The 24,128-nt window shown below is 40.9% G+C and overlaps 1 protein-coding gene across 34 annotated transcripts in view; it reads right to left on the bottom strand.

Moving 5' to 3' along the window:
• Positions 1-24,128, bottom strand: part of CLASP2 (cytoplasmic linker associated protein 2) — a 271,467-nt gene that overhangs the window by 222,989 nt on the left and 24,350 nt on the right. For all 34 annotated transcript variants that reach the window (XR_012157456.2, XR_012157457.2, XM_073333055.2 and 31 more), the window contains exons 3-6: positions 21,165-21,268; positions 17,791-17,882; positions 16,586-16,661; positions 13,253-13,350 (exon numbers count right to left, since the gene is read on the bottom strand). Coding sequence is in view for 32 of the 34 variants with exons in the window: in XM_073333055.2 (XP_073189156.1) it covers positions 13,253-13,350; positions 16,586-16,661; positions 17,791-17,882; positions 21,165-21,268 (370 nt within the window). In the remaining 2 variants the exon portion in view is untranslated. The remainder of the gene's footprint in view (positions 1-13,252; positions 13,351-16,585; positions 16,662-17,790; positions 17,883-21,164; positions 21,269-24,128) is intronic.

The following is a 24,128-nucleotide window of genomic DNA, read 5'->3' as shown; positions in this document are numbered from 1 at the left end:
ATTATCCAGGACAAAACTGTCTGTGAAGATATTGGGAGACCTTTCATCCTGTCTTCTATGACCACAAACAGTTGGGTGGACCTCCAGAATGGTTTAGTTCTTTTTATGTAGAAAGTTAGAATCTGTCTAACATCCAATGAGTGAAGACATTATTCACTCCTATTTGCATGGGGTTTCATGTAAAAGACACATAGGTAAATTGCCTGATTGCTTTGAAAATGTAAAACCATTTTCAGGAGAAAATTGGGGTGAGGACGTAAATACATCTTATCTTTAAAGAAGACTGTGTACGGTGACTCTGATGTCAGAACACGAAGTTCTGACACTCTTCTGGCCAAAGCGATAGCAACAAAGAACACCACCTTCCAGGAGAGGCATAAGAAGAAGCATGTTGCTAAAGGCCCAAACAGTGGTCCCACAAGTTTTGACAAGGCCAGGATCAGGTCCCAAGGAGGAACCAGCTTCCTTACTTGAAGGTAAAAACCTTTCTAAGCCTTCGAGGAATCAGTCATTTGAAAAAACAGCTTGGTTATCCATCTGAGGGTGGAAAGTGGATATTGCTGCCAGAATAATCTTGACAGAAGAGACTGCTAAGTCTTGCTGTTTCAGGTGCAATAAATATTTATGTATGTCTTATATGGCTTAACGCATAAGCGAGACTCAACACTGGGATGCCCAGACAGAGAACCGCTTTCATTTCAAGAGGTAAGTAGCTCTGGTGGAGGGCTTTCTACTGCCTAAAAGAACCTTATAAACTTGCTCTGATCAAGCTTGCTCTCTGAGACTGAGCCATGAAGCTTCCAGGCCCTCATATGAAAGGAGCTCAGGTTCGAGTAGAGCAGCTGACCATAGTCCTGGGAGATCAGGTCTGGGTGCAACAGAAATGGGAATGGAGTCGCCACTGAGAGGTCTAGCAGAGTGGCATATCAGTGTTGGTGGGGCCATGCTGGAACTAATCAAAATACCCCAGGCCTGGTCCCGCTTGATCTTTAGCGGTACTCTGTGCATGAGTAAGACAGGTGGAAAAGCAAATCAAAATTGCCCCATCCAAGGTTGCAGGAACACATCTGTGATGGAACCCATACTGTGGCCTTGTAGGGAGCAGAATTGCTGACACTTTCTGTTGTATCTGTTTGCAAATAAGTCTATTTGGGGAGTGTCCCACTGCTGGAAAATGACTCTCGCCACATCCGGAAAAACAGAACACTCATTGTTACCGGAGAAATACCTGCTGAGGTGATCTGCTAGCTCAGTCTGTGCCTCTGAAAGATAAGAGGTCTCAAGATTGATTGAATAGGCTATGCAAAATTCCCATAGCTGCACTGCTTCCTGATAAAGGAGGGAAGAGCAAGCGCCTCCTTGCCTGTTGACATAAAACATGGCTGCAGTGTTGTCTGTGAGACAAAAGTTTCTACCCCTAATGTGGGGCAGAAAGGCCTGTCTGGCAAGGCAAACCTCTCCGAGTTCCCTGATGTTTATGTGAAGGGAAAGTTCTAACAAAGACCAAAGGCCCTGAGTTCCGAGGGGCTGTAGGTGAGCTCCCCATCCTAACACTGACACATCTGAGACCAAACTCATTGACAGTTTTGGGCGTATAAAGGGAATGTCCACACAAACTAGAAGATGATCCAACCATCAATTTAGGGACAGGAGAACATGTGGAGGTATGCAAGTACACTGTCCAGATGGCTATAGCTTGGTGAATACACTGATCCGGAGGGATCTGGGATGCAGCCTTGCATATTGTACCACATATGTGCACAAGGCCATATGACCTAGGAGCCTAATACAATTTCAGGCTATTGTGATTGGATGACATTTGAGATGCGCTACCAAGGATTGGATTGGTTGGAATTGAATCTCTGGGAGGTAGGCCCTGGCCTGGGTAGAGTACAGCACAGCACAGCCCAAACAAACTCTATCCTTTGCACTGGAAAGAGGGTAGACTTCAATTATCAGAAGGCCTATTACCTTGAATGTCAACTGGATAAGTCGAACGTTGGACCCTACCTAAGCCCTGGAGCAGCCCTTGACTAGCCAGTCACGTAGATAAGGGTAGACCTGCACCCTTAAGGTCCTCAAGAAAGCTACCACTACTGCCATACATTTTGTGAACACCCAAGGAGCTGCAGACAGGCCGAACAGGGGTACCATGAATTGGCAGTGTGAGTGGTTCACTATGGTATATCGACACATGAAAATTAACATCTCAAACTGAGGGTGGCAAACCAGCCTCCGAGATCCTGAGCGGGGATAATGTATGCCAGGGTGACCATGTGGAACTTTAGCTTGTTAACATAGTGGTTGACTTGCTGAAGGTATAATATAGGTCTTGTCTTTCGGAATTAGGAAATAATGGGAGTAGAACCCCCTTCCTCAAATTCCACAGCACCTCTTCCATGGCTCCCACCCAAAGAAGAGACTGAACCTCCTGGACCAAAAGTTCTTCATGAGAGGGGTCCCTGAAGATGAACGATGAGGGAGAGTGGAAGGAGGATTAGAAATAAACTGGAGGGTGTATCCCACTTCTACTGTGCTTGGTATACAACCCAAGGGACTTAACGGTTGCTCTTGAGTCTTTGTCCATGAAGCTTCAAATCCGTCTGCTACAAAAAGTGCAAAGCTCCTTCGAAAGGCGGATCCTGAATAGTCTTGTTGGACCAGCTATGAGGCCCTCGCCATGATTGTTCCTTGTCCACTAGTGAGGAGGACTCTTGCCTGGCCTCTTGTGGGAGCAAGTCTTTGAAGTTTTGCATGGAGTCCCACATTAAAATCGTACCTGCCCAGCAGCTACTGCTGGTTTGTAATTTTGAGTTATAACCCCATGATAGAATAAACTTTCCTATTGAACAAGTCTAATTTGTTGAGTTCGTGGTGGTACCCTAAGGACCCTCTCTCACTGACAGCCGATGCCAACAGGGATCTCGGGGGGGAGGGAGGGAAGAGGAGGTGTAAAGGAACTCAACCTTGGGGAACATAGTATTTTTGTTCAGCCCTTTTTGAAGTAGGGGAAAGGGATGCAAGAGACTTAATTGAATCTACAACACCCTCACTTTTGAAGGGCCCACAGTGGCTAACATGTCAACCAGGCTCCGGGAAGACAGACACTCTCACTACCTCCATCTGTATGCCCAGATCTAAGGCCACTCTCTAACTGTTGGTACGCCCTTTAGTCATCCGAGGAGACTGTCTTGTTAGGAGGAGGCCAGCACTAGATGTGGGTGCTCTTTCTCCATTTCTGCTTCTGTAGTACCAAGGCAAAGAAGTGCTTTGGCTTAGATATTATTCTACTCTGACCCCTGTAACTGGCAATATTTGGTGCCAGGAATCGCCGCCTTTTGGCAGGCTGTTTCTTATGCCTTTTTCAGGCACTATGCATGGTGATCAGTGACAGGACTCCGGTACAATAGAAGCAGCACTTCTGACTAGCACAGAGGCACTTGGTGCCGAGTCTGACTGGCCTGGCTCAGATGGAGGTCTCAGTGCCACCTCAAAGAGCAGGAACATCAGCCTGGCCTCCCAATCCTCCTTTGTGCAAGGCTTAAAGTCCTTGCAAATCTGGCAATAGTCCCCAATATGACCTTCCCCCAGGCACTTCAAATAGCTTGAGTGTGGGTCACACAGGGGCATAGCCTTGTTGCAAGAGGTGCAGAGCTTGACTCCTGGTGACCAAGGCATTCTCTAGCACCAGGAAACAGACAAAAAAACCCCGAAAAACATGGTAACTAATTTATTAAACTTCACTAAAACTATGTACAACAAAGGAAGTCCACTGAAAGAACTTGTGAATGCAAGGAGAGTAGTTCCAGTGACCATCACAGGCAGTAAGAAGGAACTGAGAGGATGCGGGGTCAGCTGGGTGCTTTATACCGGTACTAAAGTTGCATGGCAACAGAGGACACTTGAACCACCGAGACCGGTACCACAGAGGGAAAAATTACGGTAACTGTGGGTGGGCATGCGCACACCTAGAGAAGAATGCACATGTGCAATCACTGGAAGAACTCTGCTTATGGGAGCCACTCATGGGATCACACCATTACTAGCCTTGCAAACCTGCACAATCACGACCCCAACAGTGGACTTCCCAGCCTGTCTGCACTGGTATGGCTTTCCTCAATCAAATGTTCTAGCACTGGAAGTGTGGTACAAGCTCCTCACACAGCTCCACGAAGGTCTGTTTCCTCATTCAGAAGTTCTGAAGCCACTGCTTGTCATCCCAGGTTTCCAAAACAATTTGATCCTATTACACTGTGGTGATTCTCCTGTACCAGAAGCAATCTGTGGGAAATACTGGAAATCACCATATCTGTTTCAAGGGACCTGAACGGAATGTCACTCAACTTCATGGCCTCCCATCTTTGGCGTGTCAGAAAGTTCTGCCTAGATTCCACCCAGCATCTTGCTGGTCACCTATGCTGTTGCATAAACATTAGTCCCACAATAAGGAGCAAGAGTAGAGCCAGATGATCATTCAGTTGCTCCATCTCTTCCATATAGTTTGGCAGGAGGGAAAGGTGAGCAGGAATTGCCACTGGCCAATGTGTGAAGGAGGTAGCCAGTACCAAGACCACACAGCCATGTGGTTCCTAGAGCATCTCCTGCGATGCACAGTATCCCGGAATACTGGCCCTGAAATGACAGCGCTAACATTGGCTAGCGAAAGCAGCAGTGTGAATGTGGGAATATGTGTTTAGAAAGCATTCTGCCCATATCCAGCACAGCATACGTGGACATTTGGTGTGGGTATGAAGAACACGTATGGGTGTGTACATGGTCATCTACCCTGTTATGCACATAAATCTCAGACTACATATACACTTAAGTGACATTACTAAAAGTATAGCAGTGACAAATGTCAGGTATATATGAAAGAATGAGACAAAACCCTGAGTTACTACCCATGATAGTATCATACCTTTTATGGAATTTTCACATGTACCATTTGACCTTACTAGCAATTAGTAAATTTAGATATCCCTACGGAAATGCTGGCAACCTTCTTGTGAAATTTAATGCCACACGGTATTACTCACCCTCTAAAACTTACTAAGATTAAATAAGGGTGAGATGTTTATGCAAAACAGAAGAGACTTGTATATCTATTCTAGAATAAAACTTCAATGGTTTATTAGTCCTTATACTTCAGGACAGAAACTGATGGCTAGATGGGTTTCGGAAGAAATCTGCCTCCATGGAATAACATTGCACAACTGGAGACTGATTTTTATGCCTTTCTCTGAATCATTCTTCATACTGATAGCCACTGTTAGACACAGTATACCCAACTAAATGGATCAATGGTCTAGTCTCAATATGGTAACTGAGTCTAACATAAGCCTCAATTTTAGATGTAATACTGGTTACCTTGAATCCTAGTTTTAAGCACAACCACAACTTACATGACACCTTGTGCAGCTGTACATTTGCACAACTCAGTTACGGCCAAATGTCAACAGTTCCCAACAACATATTACTTCATACAAAACGTATGTTAAAAGAATAAATACTTCCTAGTCATCAATCCATTTGTGCATTGAATGAGGCAGTCTTATTTAAAAAACAGTATTTTATCATGTAATTGAAAACTATTACCTTGCATACACACATGAAGGCAGAATTAACACTGCAGGAGCAAACTTAACTTGGCATTTCCTGACTTATGAATGCATCACTTTTCCTCACTGTTCAACATGTGGGCCCATTCACTGTACACAATTCAACCTCTGTAATTCATGACGAAAGTTGCCTTTCGACCCTCACCTCATTCATCGCATACCCATTTCATTCACCATCCAACCTGCACACTGAATAATGAATAAATCACGTGGTTAAAAAAAGTATTCATATACTCAAAGAACATATTCATGGTGTATAAAGAACCAAGGACAAAGTTATCAGCACGTGGAAAACCTTAACTTCAGCATTTTCTGACTTTGCAATCTTAACGTTTTTTTAACCTAGAATAAACCTTTTAAAAAAAATCAAATAACTATTAATATTTTTATATTGAACTATTTACTATACAGCAGTGGAATGCTCCACTCTGTCCTGCTCTCCATGTGTACTCACTGAGAAGGCACAATATAAGATTACACAGAATGAGGTAGAGACCTGCCACATTTCATACAGTTCTTCACGTATATTAATTATATTATATTATATTATATTAGGCAGTGTTCCATATCCAATATTCTTGGGGGGCGGGAAAGGTTGTGTGTGTTTTACGACCTTAACTCCACCTCATCCAAAATTTTATCTAATTTTTCTTTTGCAGTAGGTTTGCACAGTTTTTCTGATTTATTCGCACAACTCTTCATTTTGGAACAGTCACTTCACTGTAATCATCAGAACAAGAACAATATGTTTGAGACAACAGTAATTCACAAAAACCATACATTATGCTGTTTTAATTTTGAACCTCACATTTTTAATTAGGTCACAGTGTGACCTCAAAGAAATTTTTACGAAAGCATTTCAAGCTGCAAGTTCATAAAAAAATTAATACACTATACAGAATAACTACATTCAATTCTTTTCATGTTGGTTCAACCACCTATGCAATAATTTTTAAGCAAGTGTTTTTTCCAAGATTCTCTTTACATACATGCACTGACACAACTATTCTATTTTCTTTTGGGTTTAAGAAGAGTGTCTACATGGGGAGTTACACCAACATAGCTAGAGTAATAATTATATTGCTAGAATTCTGTTGATTAATATCCCCAGATAGATAAACCCTGAAATATCCCTAATCTCACCTCTGGCAGGCTATACTGGAATGAAAATTTATCCTAGATTTGGCAGCAACTCTTGCTAAGAAAGATGTAATTTAATACTTCAGTGCTGAAGGGTCAATTATTGCCACCTCTTGCATTTTACATCGGTCTTTCCCTTCATCATGTACGTGCTGGTTATTTTTTTTGTCTATATTTCTAGCACAGAAAGTTCACATGCTAATGTTACTATAACCCATTCCAGGGTGGATAAAAATCAATTTTTTTTTATTTAAAATAGGTTTTTTCGTCAAAAAGCGTTTTATCAAAAAAATCCAATCTAAAGATAGTTTCAATTAAGATACATTATAGCTCAAAGATATATCATCATGGAATAGGGATTATAAATTCTAATTCTATAGTATGAGACAATATATTCATGTAATGTTGACGAAAAGTTTTGTAAATGAGTTCCAATAGTTTATGGATTAGGAACCAATCTTATCGGGTTCCAGAGGCTTCTGTATAGATTATTTAGGTTAATCTTTCTATCTACCCAATGGGACTCAGTGCTCAGTCTGGAAGATACCATCAGAGATGTTTAGTTTTGCAGTTTTCAAACTGTGGATTTGTGTCTCCCGACATAACATGCTTGTTTACAGCAAAAAAAAGTTTTAAAATAAATAAATAAATAACTAGCTAGAGGTAAGAAATAACAGACCTCAACCCTACTGTCCCTCTGCAAATTTGTGTACACAGAGTCAATCCCTTACCTCTCCCTAAAAGTGCAAAGTTTCAAAAAGTTCAATGAATAGAAGATTGTTGGGGTGAAAGAGATCTGGACAATGAGAAGTCTGGAGATAAAAGTGAGAACGGAGGGACAGGCAGTATAAACAAAAGTGACACTGTTTGAGCAGCATATTTCAGAAGTCTTGAGGTCTTTCTGAATGTAGCCTTCATTGGATTTGAGATCTACCATACCCTTTTCTCACCAGAAGGGAAAACCTATAATGGTAGCCTACCGTAAAAGAGACCCAGTTTGGGAATATTTTAATGAAGTTCCTCTACCTGTGGATGAGACAGGCATGCGTGCAAAATGCAAACAGTGCAACAAAGAAATGCAAGGCCTGGTTGCCCGAATGAAACATCATGAGAAGCGTTCCTTCTCAGGAGGAAGCTGTGTTGAAGATGATGAAAGGAACATGTCTGAACATGCAGGATCTTCAGGTTGGTAAACTTTTTTATTCCATACTTCTTCCTTAAGGACTGGCTGTCTTCCTTCTGGACTACTCTTGAATTCTCATGTTTGAGCAAAAAATATAGTTGTTACTCTATGGTACTATCATTTTAGATGCAGTTGTGATAAAAAAATAGCTGAAATAGGCAAATCTTCCTTTTATAATTTCACCTTTAAAGTAGTACTGAGTAATACTAAATGAGCAGTATGGGAATAATAATTAAATAACTGCATTGACTTATTTTGTTTAAGAGAATCCATCCTCAACATACAGGATTCTGAAGACTATCCACCTTCAAGATCACCATCATTTTCTACAGTTTCAGAGTTATCTACCAATGATAGTGTTTCAGTCACATCATGTATGTCACATAGCCACAGTGTATCACCTGTAGCAAAAAAAAAAAAAAAAAAAAAATCTCCATCATTCAGAAACAACCACAGATAAGTTTGTGACAAGAACCGCAGACTACTAAAAGAGGTAATTGATGAAAAAATTGCCCGGTTTGTTTATGCTACAAACTCTCCTTTCCAGATGATTGATAACCCACACTTCATTAACATGATTCAGTCATGAAAACCAGGATACAGGCCATCCAACAGAACAGATGTCACAGGCAAATTGCTGGATAAAGTGTATGAAAGAGAAATTGAGCAGTGTGCAAAAGGTCTAGAGGGTAAAATTGTTAACCTGAGTCTTGATGGGTGGAGCAACGTCCACAATGATCCAGTTGTATGTGCTTGTGTGACCACAGAAGAAGGGAATGTCTTCCTTACAGAAACATCAATATGTCAGGAAATGCTCACAAAGCAGAATACTTACAAGTAGCAGCAGTAAGAGCTATAACAAACTGTGAAAAAAAAATTCAAATGTCTAGTACACAGCTTGGTCACAGACAATGCTACAAATGTATCCAAGATGAGAAGAAATTATTTAGAAGAGAGTCCCAAGCTAACATATGGTTGCAGTGCTCATTTGATGCACCTCCTAACCAAAGACTTCAGTGTTCCAGAAATAAAGGCTAACGTTAAAATTGCAAAATACTTCCACAACAACTACTTTGCAGCAGCTGTTCTGAAAAAAGTGGAAAGAACGAAGCTAACTCTCCCACAAGATGTGAGATGGAACTCAGCAGTGGACTGCTTTGAGCACTAGATCAAGAACTGGCCTAATCTGATGACAGTTTGCGAACAAAATTGTGAAAAAACAGATGGCACGGTCACACCCAAAGTTCTCAACATTGGGCTTAAGAGAAATGCTGAACACATGCTGAGTAACCTGAAGCCTATTTCCGGAGCCTTGAACAAAATGCAGGGAAATAGCTGTTTTATTACTGATGCTGTTGAAATTTGGAAGGCACTGAGTGAGATCTTAAAAAGAGAAATATGCAATGACAGAGTTAAATTACAAGTATTAAAAAAACAAATGGGACAAGCACTATCTCCAGCTCATTGTCTTACAAATATTCTCAACACTTGGTACCAGGGTCAAACCTTAACTGCCGTCATCCCTCCATAATGCAAACTATAATAAACTTCAGAGCTAAGGGTGAACCATTCAAGAAATATATGTTTGCTGATGTTTTAAAGGAAGTCACACCAGTGAACTGGTGGAATTCACTTAAGCACTTGGATTTAGAGACCGCTGAAGTGATAATCTCACTTTTAACAGCAGTAGTTTCTTCTGCTGATGTAGAAAGAATATTTTCTTCCTTTGGACTAATTCATGCCAAATTCAGAAATCACTGGGAACCTGAAAAAGCAGGAAATCTTGATTTTCTTTCCAGATTATGAACAAACAAGAAAATGAAGGTGAAGATGACTGAGTTAGCTGCAGAAGCCAATATTTTAAGTTTCTTATGTTGACCTGGCTGATGTTGATTTTTGTTTTTTAAATTTCATTTAACTATTTTAGTTTAAAAGAATTTTAACAAAAACAAACCTGATTTTAAAAAACGTGAATGTTTAACTAAATTCAAAAATTCATATGCTTCTTTGGTTAATATTTTAAGGTTTGCTGTTGAAGAAAAAAATCCAGAATACATAACTTTGTTGTTTTAGTTAAACAAATTTAAATGTCTGTCTGGTGATGTTCTCCTCCTAATACAGCATGGCAAGAAAATCCTCCAAATATTAATGATTAACCTGTTGAATTGGAGATAGTTCACCTCCCAATGACTTCATAAATATCTGCTTCAATTACATTTGGTAAATGAAATAACCAAACAATCATTCATTTTCTGATATAGCTGTAAAACCAATCTGAAAAGTTTTCAGAATAAATCACTTAAAAAATATATAATGAGTACCTTCTAAAAATGAAACCTACATCTATCTCGGAGTTGTGAAGAATATGTATTAAGGTTATAACAACCAACAAGAATGCACTTTTATGTAGAAATCCATGATTAAATTGAGTCTTTCTGACTAGTGATTTAAATCAAATCCACCCTGACCAATTCTATACATGAACAGGACACTATATTCCACAATTAAGCTTGCGCCACAATTTACAGCCTTCATTTTTAAAAAGTGGCTCTCTTTCATTCATGGGTGAGAAGATAACTCTCAATGCAAACTTATACTGAGCTGTCCTCCCAAGTATGCAGACGGCCTGAAACAGAGCTCTGAAAGGTTTAAGCTGTGTCATTTATTTCAGTGGGGTAATCTCTGAAGCCTGAATGGTGGAAATTTAAAAACAAAATTATTTCAGCAAAGTACCCAACCTATGTGTTTACCTCATAACTGAAACCACCCAAGCCTTTTTTTTGTGTGTGTCAAAAGCCCCAACAATGCCCTCAACACATCTGTCAAAATTCCCAGCTTCCCTTCAACTTCTTGGATACAATTATGAGTTGCCAATACAAAAATCTGTGGCATGCAGAAATCTGTGATGGATTAGTACAATAAACTGCATTTCGTATTACAACAAACACAAGAAGGTGTACTGTACTGACTGTATTGGTCTTCAGGTTTAATTCAATAAAAATCTCCATTACTTCATTTCAATGAAAACGTTGCAGACTTTCCCATTTGCCTTAGAAACCAGAGTCTTAACACAGAATTTAGATCCAGCCTGGCAGAAGGTGCAAACAACCTTGTATACAAATTACCCTGCAACAACCGAGAGCTGTACTTTACGTGAAAATTTTTAAGTTTTTATAAAGCCCCTCCATATTTAATGCAAAAATGAACCACCAGACAGACATAAAACAAACCCCAAAACACAGATTACTGGACCTTTTAAACCTAGTGGAATCTTAATTAGAAGTGTTACAAACTTTGTTTGGCATTATCTACATGTGATATGCCCCGTATATTAATGAAGTTACACAAAATTTCTTACAAACTGCGCTTAATTAACTTTTCTGCCTTCCTCAACTTAGGACGCAAGCATTGCTTTGCCAGTGCTTTAGAGCAGAGTGAACTGAAGCATCATCTGTAAGATTTTACATGAATAATTTTTTATGCAAACTAAGCAGGTACACACACACACTAAAACAATACGGACATTCTAAACTATATATGTGTACAAATACTAAAGGGAAACATTTTCAGTTACGTATTAACTTTACAACTTCATGATCCACTTTGTAAGTCACTGTCATAAAGGAATAGTTGAGAAGCTCTGAATGAGTCAATTTAAAGTAGTTGTATTCAAACTGTAGACCATCTATAGTACTTTAAAATAATGAAAGTTAATCATCCACACAGCAGTAAAAATAAGTTTCTATAAGAGTAATGATCAGCTGTCAGACTCTCAATATGATGAAGATCGGCCTTCACCATTTACAAACAGAACCGAGAACCATGTCAGTCTAAACCAGCATAGAACTTACCAGGATTATTTAACGTTTGTCTTTCCTGAGTTTTGCTACTGGAATAGACAGGCACACAGAAGTTTTGCTTTTTGTCAGTACCAGAGCAGAAAATGATAGCTTTATGTTGAGGGGAATGATTTCATCTACCCCTCTTTGATCCAGCGACCACTTGCAAGAGCTACTACTGTATTCTCCTTGCATGCCAGATACAGAATGGCTGTAAAATGTTTTGTGGAACAGAGCCAACTCCCCTCCCCTGAAGGGCTTCATAAGAAGCACCAGTACTTCTCTGCTAGTTTTTGCAAAACATGATGGTCCAACTGCCCGTTTGAACCAGGAAAACCTTTTGGGAAAACAGGAAGCTATTGGTCCTATGTGCATCCACTCATCTCAGGTACATTTACATGCAGATGCTGCTCCTGGAGAAACCAAGTTCCCTGAGAGTGGAATATTTGTGTGTGGTTTACCCATTTCAAAATGGACACATCCATAGTCACTACAATTTAAAAGGTAGGAATTCGGAAATACGTTCCTAATTGCAGTTTGTCCCTGGACTGTCACCAGGATAGAGAGACCAAAAGATAATTTATCACCCAGATAAAACGTAAGTCCCTTTGATGTTTGCTTCCACTTGGAACTTAAGGTCCACTTAGGTTGCCTCTCATGAAAATGTGGAGGAGACGGGTACTAGGAATATAGCTGCAGTCATCAGATCCACCATTTGCAGCATGGTCTTAACTGTCACCTATTAGCTTATGCTTATCCTTTCTATCAGAATGGGGATGCCTTGAATCCTGTCTTGACACAGGAAGGGGTTTAGTTGAGCCATGTCTTGCTCCTACCTATTCCAATTACCTGGTGCGGACAAGCTGTGACTTTGGATAGTTAAATATCAACTTTTGAACTGTTTGGGAATATGAATTAAGCAACTCTTTCAAATCTCTCCAGTTTTTGTACTCTTAATCCTTAAGAAAGAAATCCTTCTGCTAATATGTTAGAATTAGAACAGGTTAAATAATATTTGTAGAATAGGTTACTGGATGATTTCCAAATATTTTCCAATGAATAATTTCTCACACAACTATTCACCCAAATTTACAGTTGGACACAATATATTTGAATAATTTGTTCAAAGTTCATTATGATTTTTTTTATTACATTAAAGGATTTTTCCCCATTATTTGCCCAGGTCTACTTTAAAAAAAATCTGATTTGATTGTTGGATGTAAAGCTGTTTGCATCATATAGGCCATGCATCTTCCAGCAGAAAAGTAAGTAAGGAGTTTTCAATTCTGGTTACATATAATTTGTTACATAACAAGCAGAATTAGGAACAGCAATGATGTTATAATATAAACAAAAGGAATTGTCAGACAGTGTAAAAAATGGCACTGCATATTTAACAGCAGCAGGATTTTAATGCATTCTAGGCACTGATCAAAATAATTAAGTGGTCAAAATTAAAAAAAATTACTTACCTTGCAGAGGGAATTCCCCTCTTATTAAGGTCTGCTCTTACTTTCTCTCCTACATGTCTATAAATCTCCACAATTGCCAATAATGCAGCATCTCTCACCTGTGAATGCATATTTAATTAAGATTTTTAAAAAATTATAGAAGATCATATTTGATGTAACACAATGAATAAGCAATCTTCCAGAGCCCCTATGACAACCAAACATGCAGGTTTGCCCCACAAATAGTTGGACGCATGAGGATGGAAGAGGTGGCTAACAAAAAGCTATTTCAAGGACCTTTCCAGCCATTCCCCATTCAATTAGCCTACCACACCTGGAATGCGGCCTGGGGTTAATTAGTAGAACCAACTGGCTATGAAGAAGTTGATTCTCCTATAAAGAGCAGCAGGAAGCAGCAAAGATGGGGGAATGCTTAGAAAGACTACAAAAAGAGTGAGAAAGGCTTCTGCAGAGAAGATCTTGAGACCAGGGAAGTCGCTTCAGTTATGGGGGCAGGAAGGCTGGAAGTAGCCTGCTAAGGAAGGAATGACACTGAGACACCAGGGGAGTTTGAGGCTGTGGCCAGCTTAAAGCTGGGGGAAGGCTTTTGTGTTCAGTTTTGAACTCTAAGTTAATAAACCCATACCCTAAGCAGGGTTGTTTCACTGGACTCTCAAAAAGCCAAGAAACCCCCTTGAAAGGGGGAAGGGGAAGGAGGAGACTGAGGCAGGCCCACCTGCAGAGTGACCTCTAGCCAAGAGGGGGCACTGGGGAGGTGGCCATCCCAGTGACACTACAAACAGAAACACTGGAGGGGATGACACAGATATCAAACGGGCGGGGTGGGGGAAGTAATTTCTTCAAAGTCCTATTACACTAGATCAACAATCCCAAACATTATTCCATATATTCTGATCAAATAGTGCTGGTTCCTCTGTTGCCAGCTGCTTCTAATCCAGTTTTGCTTTTCACCATAAATAAGAACCTGATTGCCTGAAAAAGCAGCCAGAAACAAGCAAGAGCCAGCCTTCCTGCCTCCACTAATAGCACCACCACAAAGAATCACAGGTAGGGAAAGAATAAGGGGACCAGCTAGTAGAGAAATATATGCAGAGAAGGAGTGGGGGAAGAGAAAGAAGAAAGAGTATCTCCAAAAACTACATCATACCTATCATATTAAAGATAGCTAAAAACAAACAATTCCTTAATACTGTATTACTATTCCATGTAAAGTTTTAATGTACTTGGTTCAGGAACCCTATTGATCGGTGAACAGAAAAGCAGGCGGTCCACAACACACTCACTTTATTAAGATATATCCCATACCATGACTTGTTTAAAAAAAAAAAAAGGAGCCACAAAATGCCAGAGCTTCTTTCAGACTTCAAAACAACTCCCTATGCTATTAGGAGACAGGAATCCAGCCTAATTGAAAGCAAAAGCATATAAATTAGATGGAAGACCCATTACCTAGTCCAGGGGAGGGCAAACTTTTTGGCCTTAGGGCTGCATTGGGTTTCAGAAATTGTATGGAGGGCAGGTTAGAGGAGGCTGTGCCTCCGCTAACAGCCAGGCGTAGCCCAGCCCCCCCCCCCCATGCTTTTCACCCCGACAGCCCACCCGGGACCCCTGCCCCATCCACACCCCCTGCTCTCTGTCCCCCTGACTGCCCCTGGACCCCCCACTCCTAACTGCCCCCCCCCCGCCCCATCCAACCACCTCTTCTCTCTAACTGCCCCCTGCCTCCCCATCCAACCTCCATCCTTCCTCACTGCACCCCCTCCAGGGACCCCTGCCCCATCCAACCACCCCTTCTCCCTGACCGTCCCCAGCTCCTGACCACCCCCCAAACTCCCCTGCCCTCTATCCAACCCCCCTCACCACGCTGCCTGGAGCACTGGTGGCTGGCGGCACGGCTACACCAGGACAGGCAGCTGCGTCGCCCAACTGGAGCCAGCCACGCACCGCACAGCACAGAGCACCGGGTCAGGCCAGGCTCTGCAGCTGCGCTGCCCCAGGAGCTCACAGCCCTGCTGCCCACAGCATTGGCGCAGTGAGCTGATGCTGTGTGGGGGAGGGGCCGGGGGCTAGCCTCCCAGGCCAGGAGCTCAGGGGCCAGGCAGAACGGTCCCACTGGCCGGATGTGGCCCGCAGGCTGTAGTTTGCCCACCTCTAATCTAGTCGGTACCCTATCAAAACTTTTTTTCTTACTGTATTTTCTAGTGCTTTCTCAAGTCCTATTTTAAACAAACCACAAGTGAGGCTTCAACCACTTCAATCTGAAGGCTATTCAATAGTGCAGATGTCACTATTCAGAACTTTTCTCCTCATTTTCATTTTAGCGATCTCTTTGCTTAATTTCATCTCCTTACTAGCTGTAGTTAAAGCTATGTTTATGTCATGGAGGTCATGAAATCCGTGACTTCAGAAATCTCTGTGACATTCTCTGGGGCTGCAGGATTCTAGAGCTGGTAGCCAGCGATGCCCTGGCAGGGCTCCAGGACAGACAACACCAACGACAGGCAACAGGGCCCCCTTCAAGGTTCCAGCAACAGGTGACATGCACCTGAGGGGGCCCTCCTCAGGGTTCCAGCAACGAGCGAGAGCCTAGCACAGGGAGGGGGAACGTCTCGGGCGAGCAGCTGGGGGTGTCCAGTTTTCTCTTTGGGAAATATGGTCACCCCTGCAGCTTCCAGCCGCAGTAGGTGGAGAGGGGACTCCCTGAAGCTTCCAGGGGGGAAACCACTGAGCCGCAGCAGCAAAAGTCACAGACAGGTCATGGCTTCTGCAAATTTTTGTTTATTACCTGCAACATGTCCATGACTTTTATTAAAAATAACCCTGACAAAATCTTAGCCTTGGCTATAGTCCTTATACCTCCCTAAATATCTCGCCTCACCTGTCTGCATTCTGCAAGATGTGTTCACTTTGTACTTGTTATGTTTCCTTAGTCAAGCTATACAAATTTCATTTTAATCTTCCATCTGAGGTTAATCCTTCCTGTCATTCAATTATTTTTGTTGCTTTTCTCTGAATATGTTCTACAGAAAATGACTATCGAACAGTGATTTGATTTAAGCTACTGGAGACAGGAAACAAATGAGATGAGAGAGCCAACAGGCCCCACGGAGGCAGGCACACCGTAACGGTTCTCCCACAACACTGTGTCCATCTGGCAACACATAAGGCTCAGGGAGAAAAAGCCAACAGGTAAGGCTTGAATAGGTGGAATTAAAAGACAGCATAAAAAAGATCCATAAAGATTTTTCTTTCAGGACATAACATCAATTTACCATGTTTTTTTAATATCAAAATGCACACTGTACAAGTAATATATAGCAATAAAATCCTTACCTGACTATTGGAGTCTCCAGACAAGATGCATAAGTGTGGTACCAACTTACTGAGGATTAGTGGTTGTGCACCATAACTAAAAATGAAATAAATCAATTAAGAAAGAGAAAAACACTTTTTACACACCAAAACAGAAGTTTTACTTTGTAGCTTAGCATTGCTAAAGTAAACATTTTCATGGATCGCCAGCTCTTGGTGCGCATATATATATATATATATATATACACACACACACACACAGAGTGTGTATATATATTTATACACACACACTGTGTGTGTGTGTATTATAGATAGATAGATAGATAGATGTATTGTGACAGGGTCAGGCCAGATGGCTACAGGAGAGTAACAGTAGGCAGATATATTAGCCCCAGGCTAAGTAGGTCCCTTTTCCCTGAGTAAGGTAACAGGGAAGGATCCAGAACCATCACAAACCTTCTGGAGACAATTAAGACAGGCTGATTAGAACACCTGCAGCCAATCAAGAAGCTGCTAGAATCAATTAAGGCAGGCTAATCAAGGCACCTGGGTTTTAAAAAGGGGCGCACTTCAGTTTGCGGTGTGCATGTGAGGAGCTGGGAGCAAGAGGCACTAAGTACTGAGAGTGAGAACACGGACTGTTGGAGGACTGAGGAGTACAAGCATTATCAGACACCAGGAGGAAGGTCCTAGGGTGAGGATAAAGAAGGTATTGGAAGGAGGCCATGGGGAAGTAGCCCAGGGAGTTGTAGCTGTCGCACAGCTGCTCCAGGAGGCACTCTAGACAGCTGCATTCCACAGGGCTCTGGGCTGGAACCCGGAGTAGAGGGCGGGCCCGGGTTCCCCCCAAATCCTCCCAACTCCTGGTCAGACACAGGAGGAGTCGACCTGGACTGTGGGTTCAGAAAAACGGCCAAGCTGAGGGCTGCTGTGAAGCTCCCAGGCGACCAAATCCGCCAATAAGTGCAAGACCCACCAAGGTAGAGCAGGAACTTTGTCACAGTATACATACACATATGCACGCACGCGCCAAAAGAACATTCTTTCAGCTAACTCCAGAAAGCTTGGACGAGTCAATTGCTCAGATCATCCAATTTAGTAAGAGCATTTTTTAAATGCATTAGGCACCTTACAGTATACAGTCAGATGGAAAAGTCATTCAGAAACAAAACAGGATAGAATGCTAATTTTAATATTTTATGTCTCCATAAAAACAAAAAACTTACATATTTAAGGTTGCAACAAGACACAAACACACTCCTTCTCGGGATCGGTAGTTCTTGTGTTTAAAACCAACAGCAAGACGGTCCCAAATACACTATTAAAACAAAAACAATTGCTTTGAATCACTAGTAGCACAATACAACCTGTTCACCGTCTATAATGTTTAAATCGAAACTTCATCAGAAACTATTGATATGATGATAATATTCTGAAGTTTTGTTTTGTAAAGTAGAGGAAAGTTTTGAACAAAAATGAGGTTTTGGGGGTTTTTTTAAAACAGGCTTTACAACATGGAACACTAACCAACTCCGCCTCCTCTCCCAATCATTGGATTATTTACAATAAGCAACAGAAAATATCTCACACCAGAAACATTTCTAAAATGGTTTGTCTTTATACACTCCCAATATTTCATTCCCCTAATTCTATATATTTTGAAATATTTTTCCTTTTGTAACTCAACTGCAAAGCCAACGCAAAACTTTAAAACTTACTACTGTGGCTTAAAGCAAAGGTTTTTCTTTATTTATTTTGTCCAATAGTTTACTTATTTCCCGATCAAAATCTCCTCCCATTCCCAGTTTTTAGTCTCTTCCAGTACTCATTCTTCTACACTTGCATTAAATTTCTTCTGCATTTCTTCATTTTATATTTTAATTTTTTCCCCATTCATTTATCTTGGTTCTATTTTTCTCTCCAATTCCATTTGTCTCTTCTTCTCAGTATGCTTTGCGTTGATCTCTTGCCATTTCTTTTACTTTCTTACACTGAATTTCTTACACTGAATTTCTTACACTAAACAATCCCTCATCTGCTCTCCTGCATGTTATTTTTCAGTGTCTTATCTGTCTTTATTAATTCCCTTCTCGTTTTATCTTTTTTAATTCTCCATTTTCCAGGAGTTCTGGAGCTCTACATCATCTGTTAATGCTGCAACTTGGAGCTTACAAAACTCTGGAATTCCAGTGATATTTAAAAGCAAGTGCATAGACACAAACTGCAAGCCCCTTCAGCTGCAATGCTGCCATCTTTGAGCAGGCATCTGAGAATGTCGCCTAGCAACGACTGCACACTGCCTGAGGAATAGCATATTTTTCAGTGTATGCAGCATTCTATAATTAAGCCTCTCCAAGTACCACAATTCTGATGTAGCATAGTTGCACCAAACAGCACACTGTGGCATACCTATGTAAACTATTCAAATTGCATTCATGTTACTGAAAGCAACAATGCTAATCAAAAAGAGGTAGTGTAAGAAGTACTAAACACTAGATAACATCCTTTTTCATTATTATGTAGCACATTTTAAAATAGCTATAAGAAGGTTACAGTAATCAAAATTTTTAAATAAATTTTCACTTGACAAATTTTACATTTTACCTTGTATAAATTGTAAAGAGAACAAACTAGAGAAGACAAGCACTACTTCCTTGCCAAAATAGCACAGGTGAACAATAAAGCATACGCTGGCAAGAAAGAAAACATCCATCTCCAACTAGCCCATCTTCTGAGGTAAGAGAGAAAATAAGGAAGTCTTCTTGCCAGACAGACAGACAGACAAGAAATAGGCAGAGAAGTAACTGCAAGACATTGTAGGGTAGTAAAACAAACATCTTCAAACAGAAATTTAGGATTATTTAGGCTACCCCCTCCACTACCACTCATCCCTCCAAAAAGGGACTTAATCACATAGGTCTCTGAGAAATCTGCTCTCTAGCAATAGTTAACATCTCCTTCTCGTATTTGGTTTACCAAACCCATGCATTTACTTGCTGTATTTTTAAAATTATGCTACTATATCTTCCCATGTTTTGTTCTGTGTTTTATTGCTTTTGGGTTTTTTGTATTTTATTTACTTTTCAGAAATAAGCATCCTCAACATCTCAATGTAAGAAAAGGAAGTTTACCAGCAAGCAACTCAACAGATCCTTGGGAACAGGCTATTATAGAAGTGATTAAATGCTCAGTAAGAAACACATGCGACTAAGTCTTTTTTGGTTGAGGAAAAGGGACAGGAGGAGTGCAGGAGAGAACTATGCATTTTTAAGGTTGCTTAAATTACACCAGAATACTTTTTGTCTCACAAATTTTCAAACATTATCTCTAGTTGTGGATGCGATTTGTAGATCCAAGTTCCCTGCACATTCATCCCCACATCTCTGAACAAACATATGCCAGTTTTAGAGGTTTAAAGTACCTTGCTCTGGTTTGCAAAACTAAACGAGTCTCCCTATTCATCTCCATATCTAAACTTATAAAGAGGATTTCCTTAAGAGGGAATTAGTAGTAGTTGAGTAACAATAGCATTCCTATTGATGACCCCTGTTCCAAGACTCCACAATAATACTGCTTAAGTGATAAATCCTATTAGGCAATCTTTCATTTTTCAGACTTACATTAATAGGAGTCTTACAGAACCACCCAGAAACCCAACCATAAACAGAGTCCCATTGTGCAAGGCACTGCATAAACACATAGTAAAAGACAGTTTCTGACTCAAGGAACTTACAGTCTATGGCTATGTCTACACTGCACCTTCATCTGTAAAGCTTTTTGTCACTAAGGGGTGTGAAAAAACACCCCCGACCAACAAAAGTTTGACTGACAAAAATCACCTGTGTAGACAGTGCTTTGTTGGCAGGTGATGCTCTCCTGCCGACAAAACTACTTATCCTTGTTGGGGGTCGTTTTATTTTGTCGGCAGGCAAGAGTTCTCCTGCTGACAAAGAGCAGCCATACTGTGTACCTTACAGAGGCACGGCTGTAGCAGCACAGCCATGCCACTGTAAGGTGCACAGTGTAGACATAGCTTAAGTACACAAGACAGACAAAAGATGGAAAGTATTTTTAGCCCATTTTATACGTGGGGAACTGAAGCTCAGGGAGATTAACTGCTTTGCCCAAGGTCAGGCAGGAAGTATGTGGCAGATCCAGGAACCCAGATTTTCTGAGCTGTAATCCAGCGTCTTAACCACAAGACTATCCTTATGTGGATGTATTATTCACCCTATAGGCTTTTAATTAATTTGATTTTGGGAAAGTTGACGGTCAAGCTTATTTCCATTGTATTAATTAAAATTCAAGCCCATCTGGAAGTTTCAAACATGTTTAATTAAAATACTTCTGCCATCCTAGTACGAAAACATCTGCTTTTGATTTATATAACGTAAAAACAGTATGTTTAGTGTCAGAGTTGTATATTCAGTTAATGCAAAACAATCCAATATTGTTTACACATTAAAACAATGATCCAGCTAAAACTTGCACACACACTTAACAACTGACTTCATTGGAATGACTTGTGTTTCAAGTTAAGATCACATGTAAATGTTTGTAAGATCAGAGCCTAACTCTGAATTTCCAGAAGTGTTCATACCATTGGTGGTGCTGCCTGGTCCATTAATTTCAATATAAGCGTCTGTGCTTGCTCTCGAACTTGGTCTTTGGCATCTCCCATTCGATCAATCAATGCTAGAAGAACTAGAGGACCAAAAAAAGGATTAACAAAATATGTATTAATCAATTTAAGACTAACAAGTTTCTAAGAAATGTTTCTTAGAGAACAATTAAGATTTTTCTAGTTCAAAAATCAAGACACGACTGAAAACAAGTCCAAAACAAGTCCAAAATATTTTAAAGAAAGATTTTTAAAAAAAAATTATTTAAATGAGTCGCTAATCAGTTTTCTGTCACATGTTTAAGAACAATGAGTTGGACTGGAATTAAGAAGCAGAATGCTATCAAAATAACTAAGCCACAGATAATATTTCCCTTCTTGCCAACTATATACATTACTTCAGTTTGATCTTCAAAAAGAATGTCAGACAAAGGCTTCTCAGCCGATATTACTTTATAAGGATAAGGCCTTTGTCTGCAGCCATATTGTAAGGCCTGGTGCCAAAGGTATCCGTCTGCAACCAGATTAAAAGAGCAGCCAAGCAGCAGTCATTAGCTGAGAAGTAGGAAGTCACATCCTCACATTACATCTATATTACATTAAAGCAATGTGATATCAGGCTGTTAAGAAGGAGACCCTGTCCTAGTAGCACCCACTATCACCAGATAAAGAAACAGATCTTAAGATGGTTAAAGAAAACTTAGTCTGATAGCATCCTGTCAAGAAATCACTTATCAATAGTTTTCAGAGTAGCAGCCGTGTTAGTCTGTGTCTGCAAAAAGAAAAGGAGGACTTGTGGCACCTTCGAGACTAACAAATTTATTTGAGCATAAGCTTTCGTGAGCTACAGCTCACTTCATCTGATGAGAGCTGTAGCTCACGAAAGCTTATGCTCAGGAGCCACAAGTCCTCCTTTTCTTTTATCAATAGTTGTGGTTGTGAAATCCTCATTTCTTTATTGTTTTGTCATTATGGTCCCTACTCCCCTATTGTTTATCTGTATGGTATGTGTCTGGTTCTTTAATTGTTTCTGTCTGTTACATAATCATTTTTGCTAGGTGTAAATTAATTACGGTGGTGGGGTAGGATTGGTTAGAGAATTTTGTTACACTATGTTAGAACTGGTTAGTAAAATTGTAGTATAATGATTGGTTAAGGTACAGCTAAAAAGGACTCAAATTTCACTATTTAAACTGGGGTCCAAAAGGAAGTTCTTTGGGAACCAACTGTGATGTTGGACTCCATATGATTTTATGAAAACATGATAATGAGTGTGAATATAATGTAACTGGAATATGCTTCATGCAAAATCTCTCTTATAAGTTATCACTACAAATCTTATCTACTGAGTGTGGTCATCCTATTTGTATAAATGTATCATTCTTGTATCTGAAACTAGAAATATGAAATATAACTCTGAGGTCCTATTGTAATTATCCAAAGTGTGGGTCATTAATGGTGGTCTGGAATCTTGATGGCTCCCAGCAACTACGGCAACTGGTTGTAAATGACTGTTTACTTGCAAGACTTCCTGTGAGTCAGGCCAGAAAGAATGAAGGCTTTGGGTCTCATAGGATGTCATGTCTCATGTCTAGTTGGCAGCCGGTGTCAAGTGGAGTGCCCCAGGGGTCGGTCCTGGGGCCGGTTTTGTTCAATATCTTCATAAATGATCTGGAGGATGGTGTGGATTGCACTCTCAGCAAATTTGTGGATGATACTAAACTGAGAGGAGTGGTAGATACGCTGGAGAGCAGGGATAGGATACAGAGGGACCTAGACAAATTGGAGGATTGGGCCAAAAGAAATCTGATGAGGTTCCATAAGGATAAGTGCAGGGTCCTGCACTTAGGATGGAAGAATCCAATGCACCGCTACAGACTAGGGACCGAATGGCTAGGCAGCAGTTCTGCGGAAAAGGACCTAGGGGTGACAGTGGACGAGAAGCTGGATATGAGTCAGCAGTGTGCCCTTGTTGCCAAGAAGGCCAATGGCATTTTGGGATGTATAAGTAGGGGCATAGCGAGCAGATCGAGGGACGTGATCGTTCCCCTCTATTCGACATTGGTGAGGACTCATCTGGAGTACTGTGTCCAGTTTTGGGCCCCACACTACAAGAAGGATGTGGATAAATTGGAGAGAGTCCAGCGAAGGGCAACAAAAATGATTAGGGGTCTGGAACACATGACTTATGAGGAGAGGCTGAGGGAACTGGGATTGTTTAGTCTGCAGAAGAGAAGAATGAGGGGGGATTTGATAGCTGCTTTCAACTACCTGAGAGGTAGTTCCAGAGAGGATGGTTCTAGACTATTCTCAGTGGTGGAAGAGGACAGGACAAGGAGTAATGGTCTCAAGTTGCAGTGTGGGAGGTTTAGGTTGGATATTAGGAAAAACTTTTTCACTAGGAAGGTGGTGAAACACTGGAATGCGTTGCCTAGGGAGGTGGTGGAATCTCCTTCCTTAGAAGTTTTTAAGGTCAGGCTTGACAAAGCCCTGGCTGGGATGATTTAATTGGGTATGGGTCCTGCTTTTGAGCAGGGGGTTGGACTAGAAGACCTCCTGAGGTCCCTTCCAACCCTGATATTCTATGATTCTAGGATGTGACTATGGCACCTGGTACTGGAATTCATCTTAAACCTGGTGCTTTTCCATTTAGAAGGAGAGATGGGGATCCAGAGACACAAAAAAGATTCCCGCCTTGTGCCAAAGCTATATAAGCAGGTGGAACAGAAAAAAGGAAGTTCCAGTCATGGGAAATCCCCTAGTTACCACCTGAGGTGAGGCTAACAAGAACCGTACCGGGGAAAGGATTGGGCCCAGACTAGGAAGGATTCCAGTCTGTGAAAGAAGCTTATTGGAACACCTCTGAGTGTGAGATTTTCTCTGTAATCAGTTTCTTAATGTATTAGGCTTAGACTTGCATGTTTTGTTTTAATTTTGCTTGGG

This window comes from Lepidochelys kempii, chromosome 2 (assembly GCF_965140285.1).
Source record: "Lepidochelys kempii isolate rLepKem1 chromosome 2, rLepKem1.hap1, whole genome shotgun sequence".
NCBI lineage: Eukaryota > Metazoa > Chordata > Testudines > Cheloniidae > Lepidochelys > Lepidochelys kempii.
This window is presented reverse-complemented; position numbering and strand designations above follow the sequence as displayed.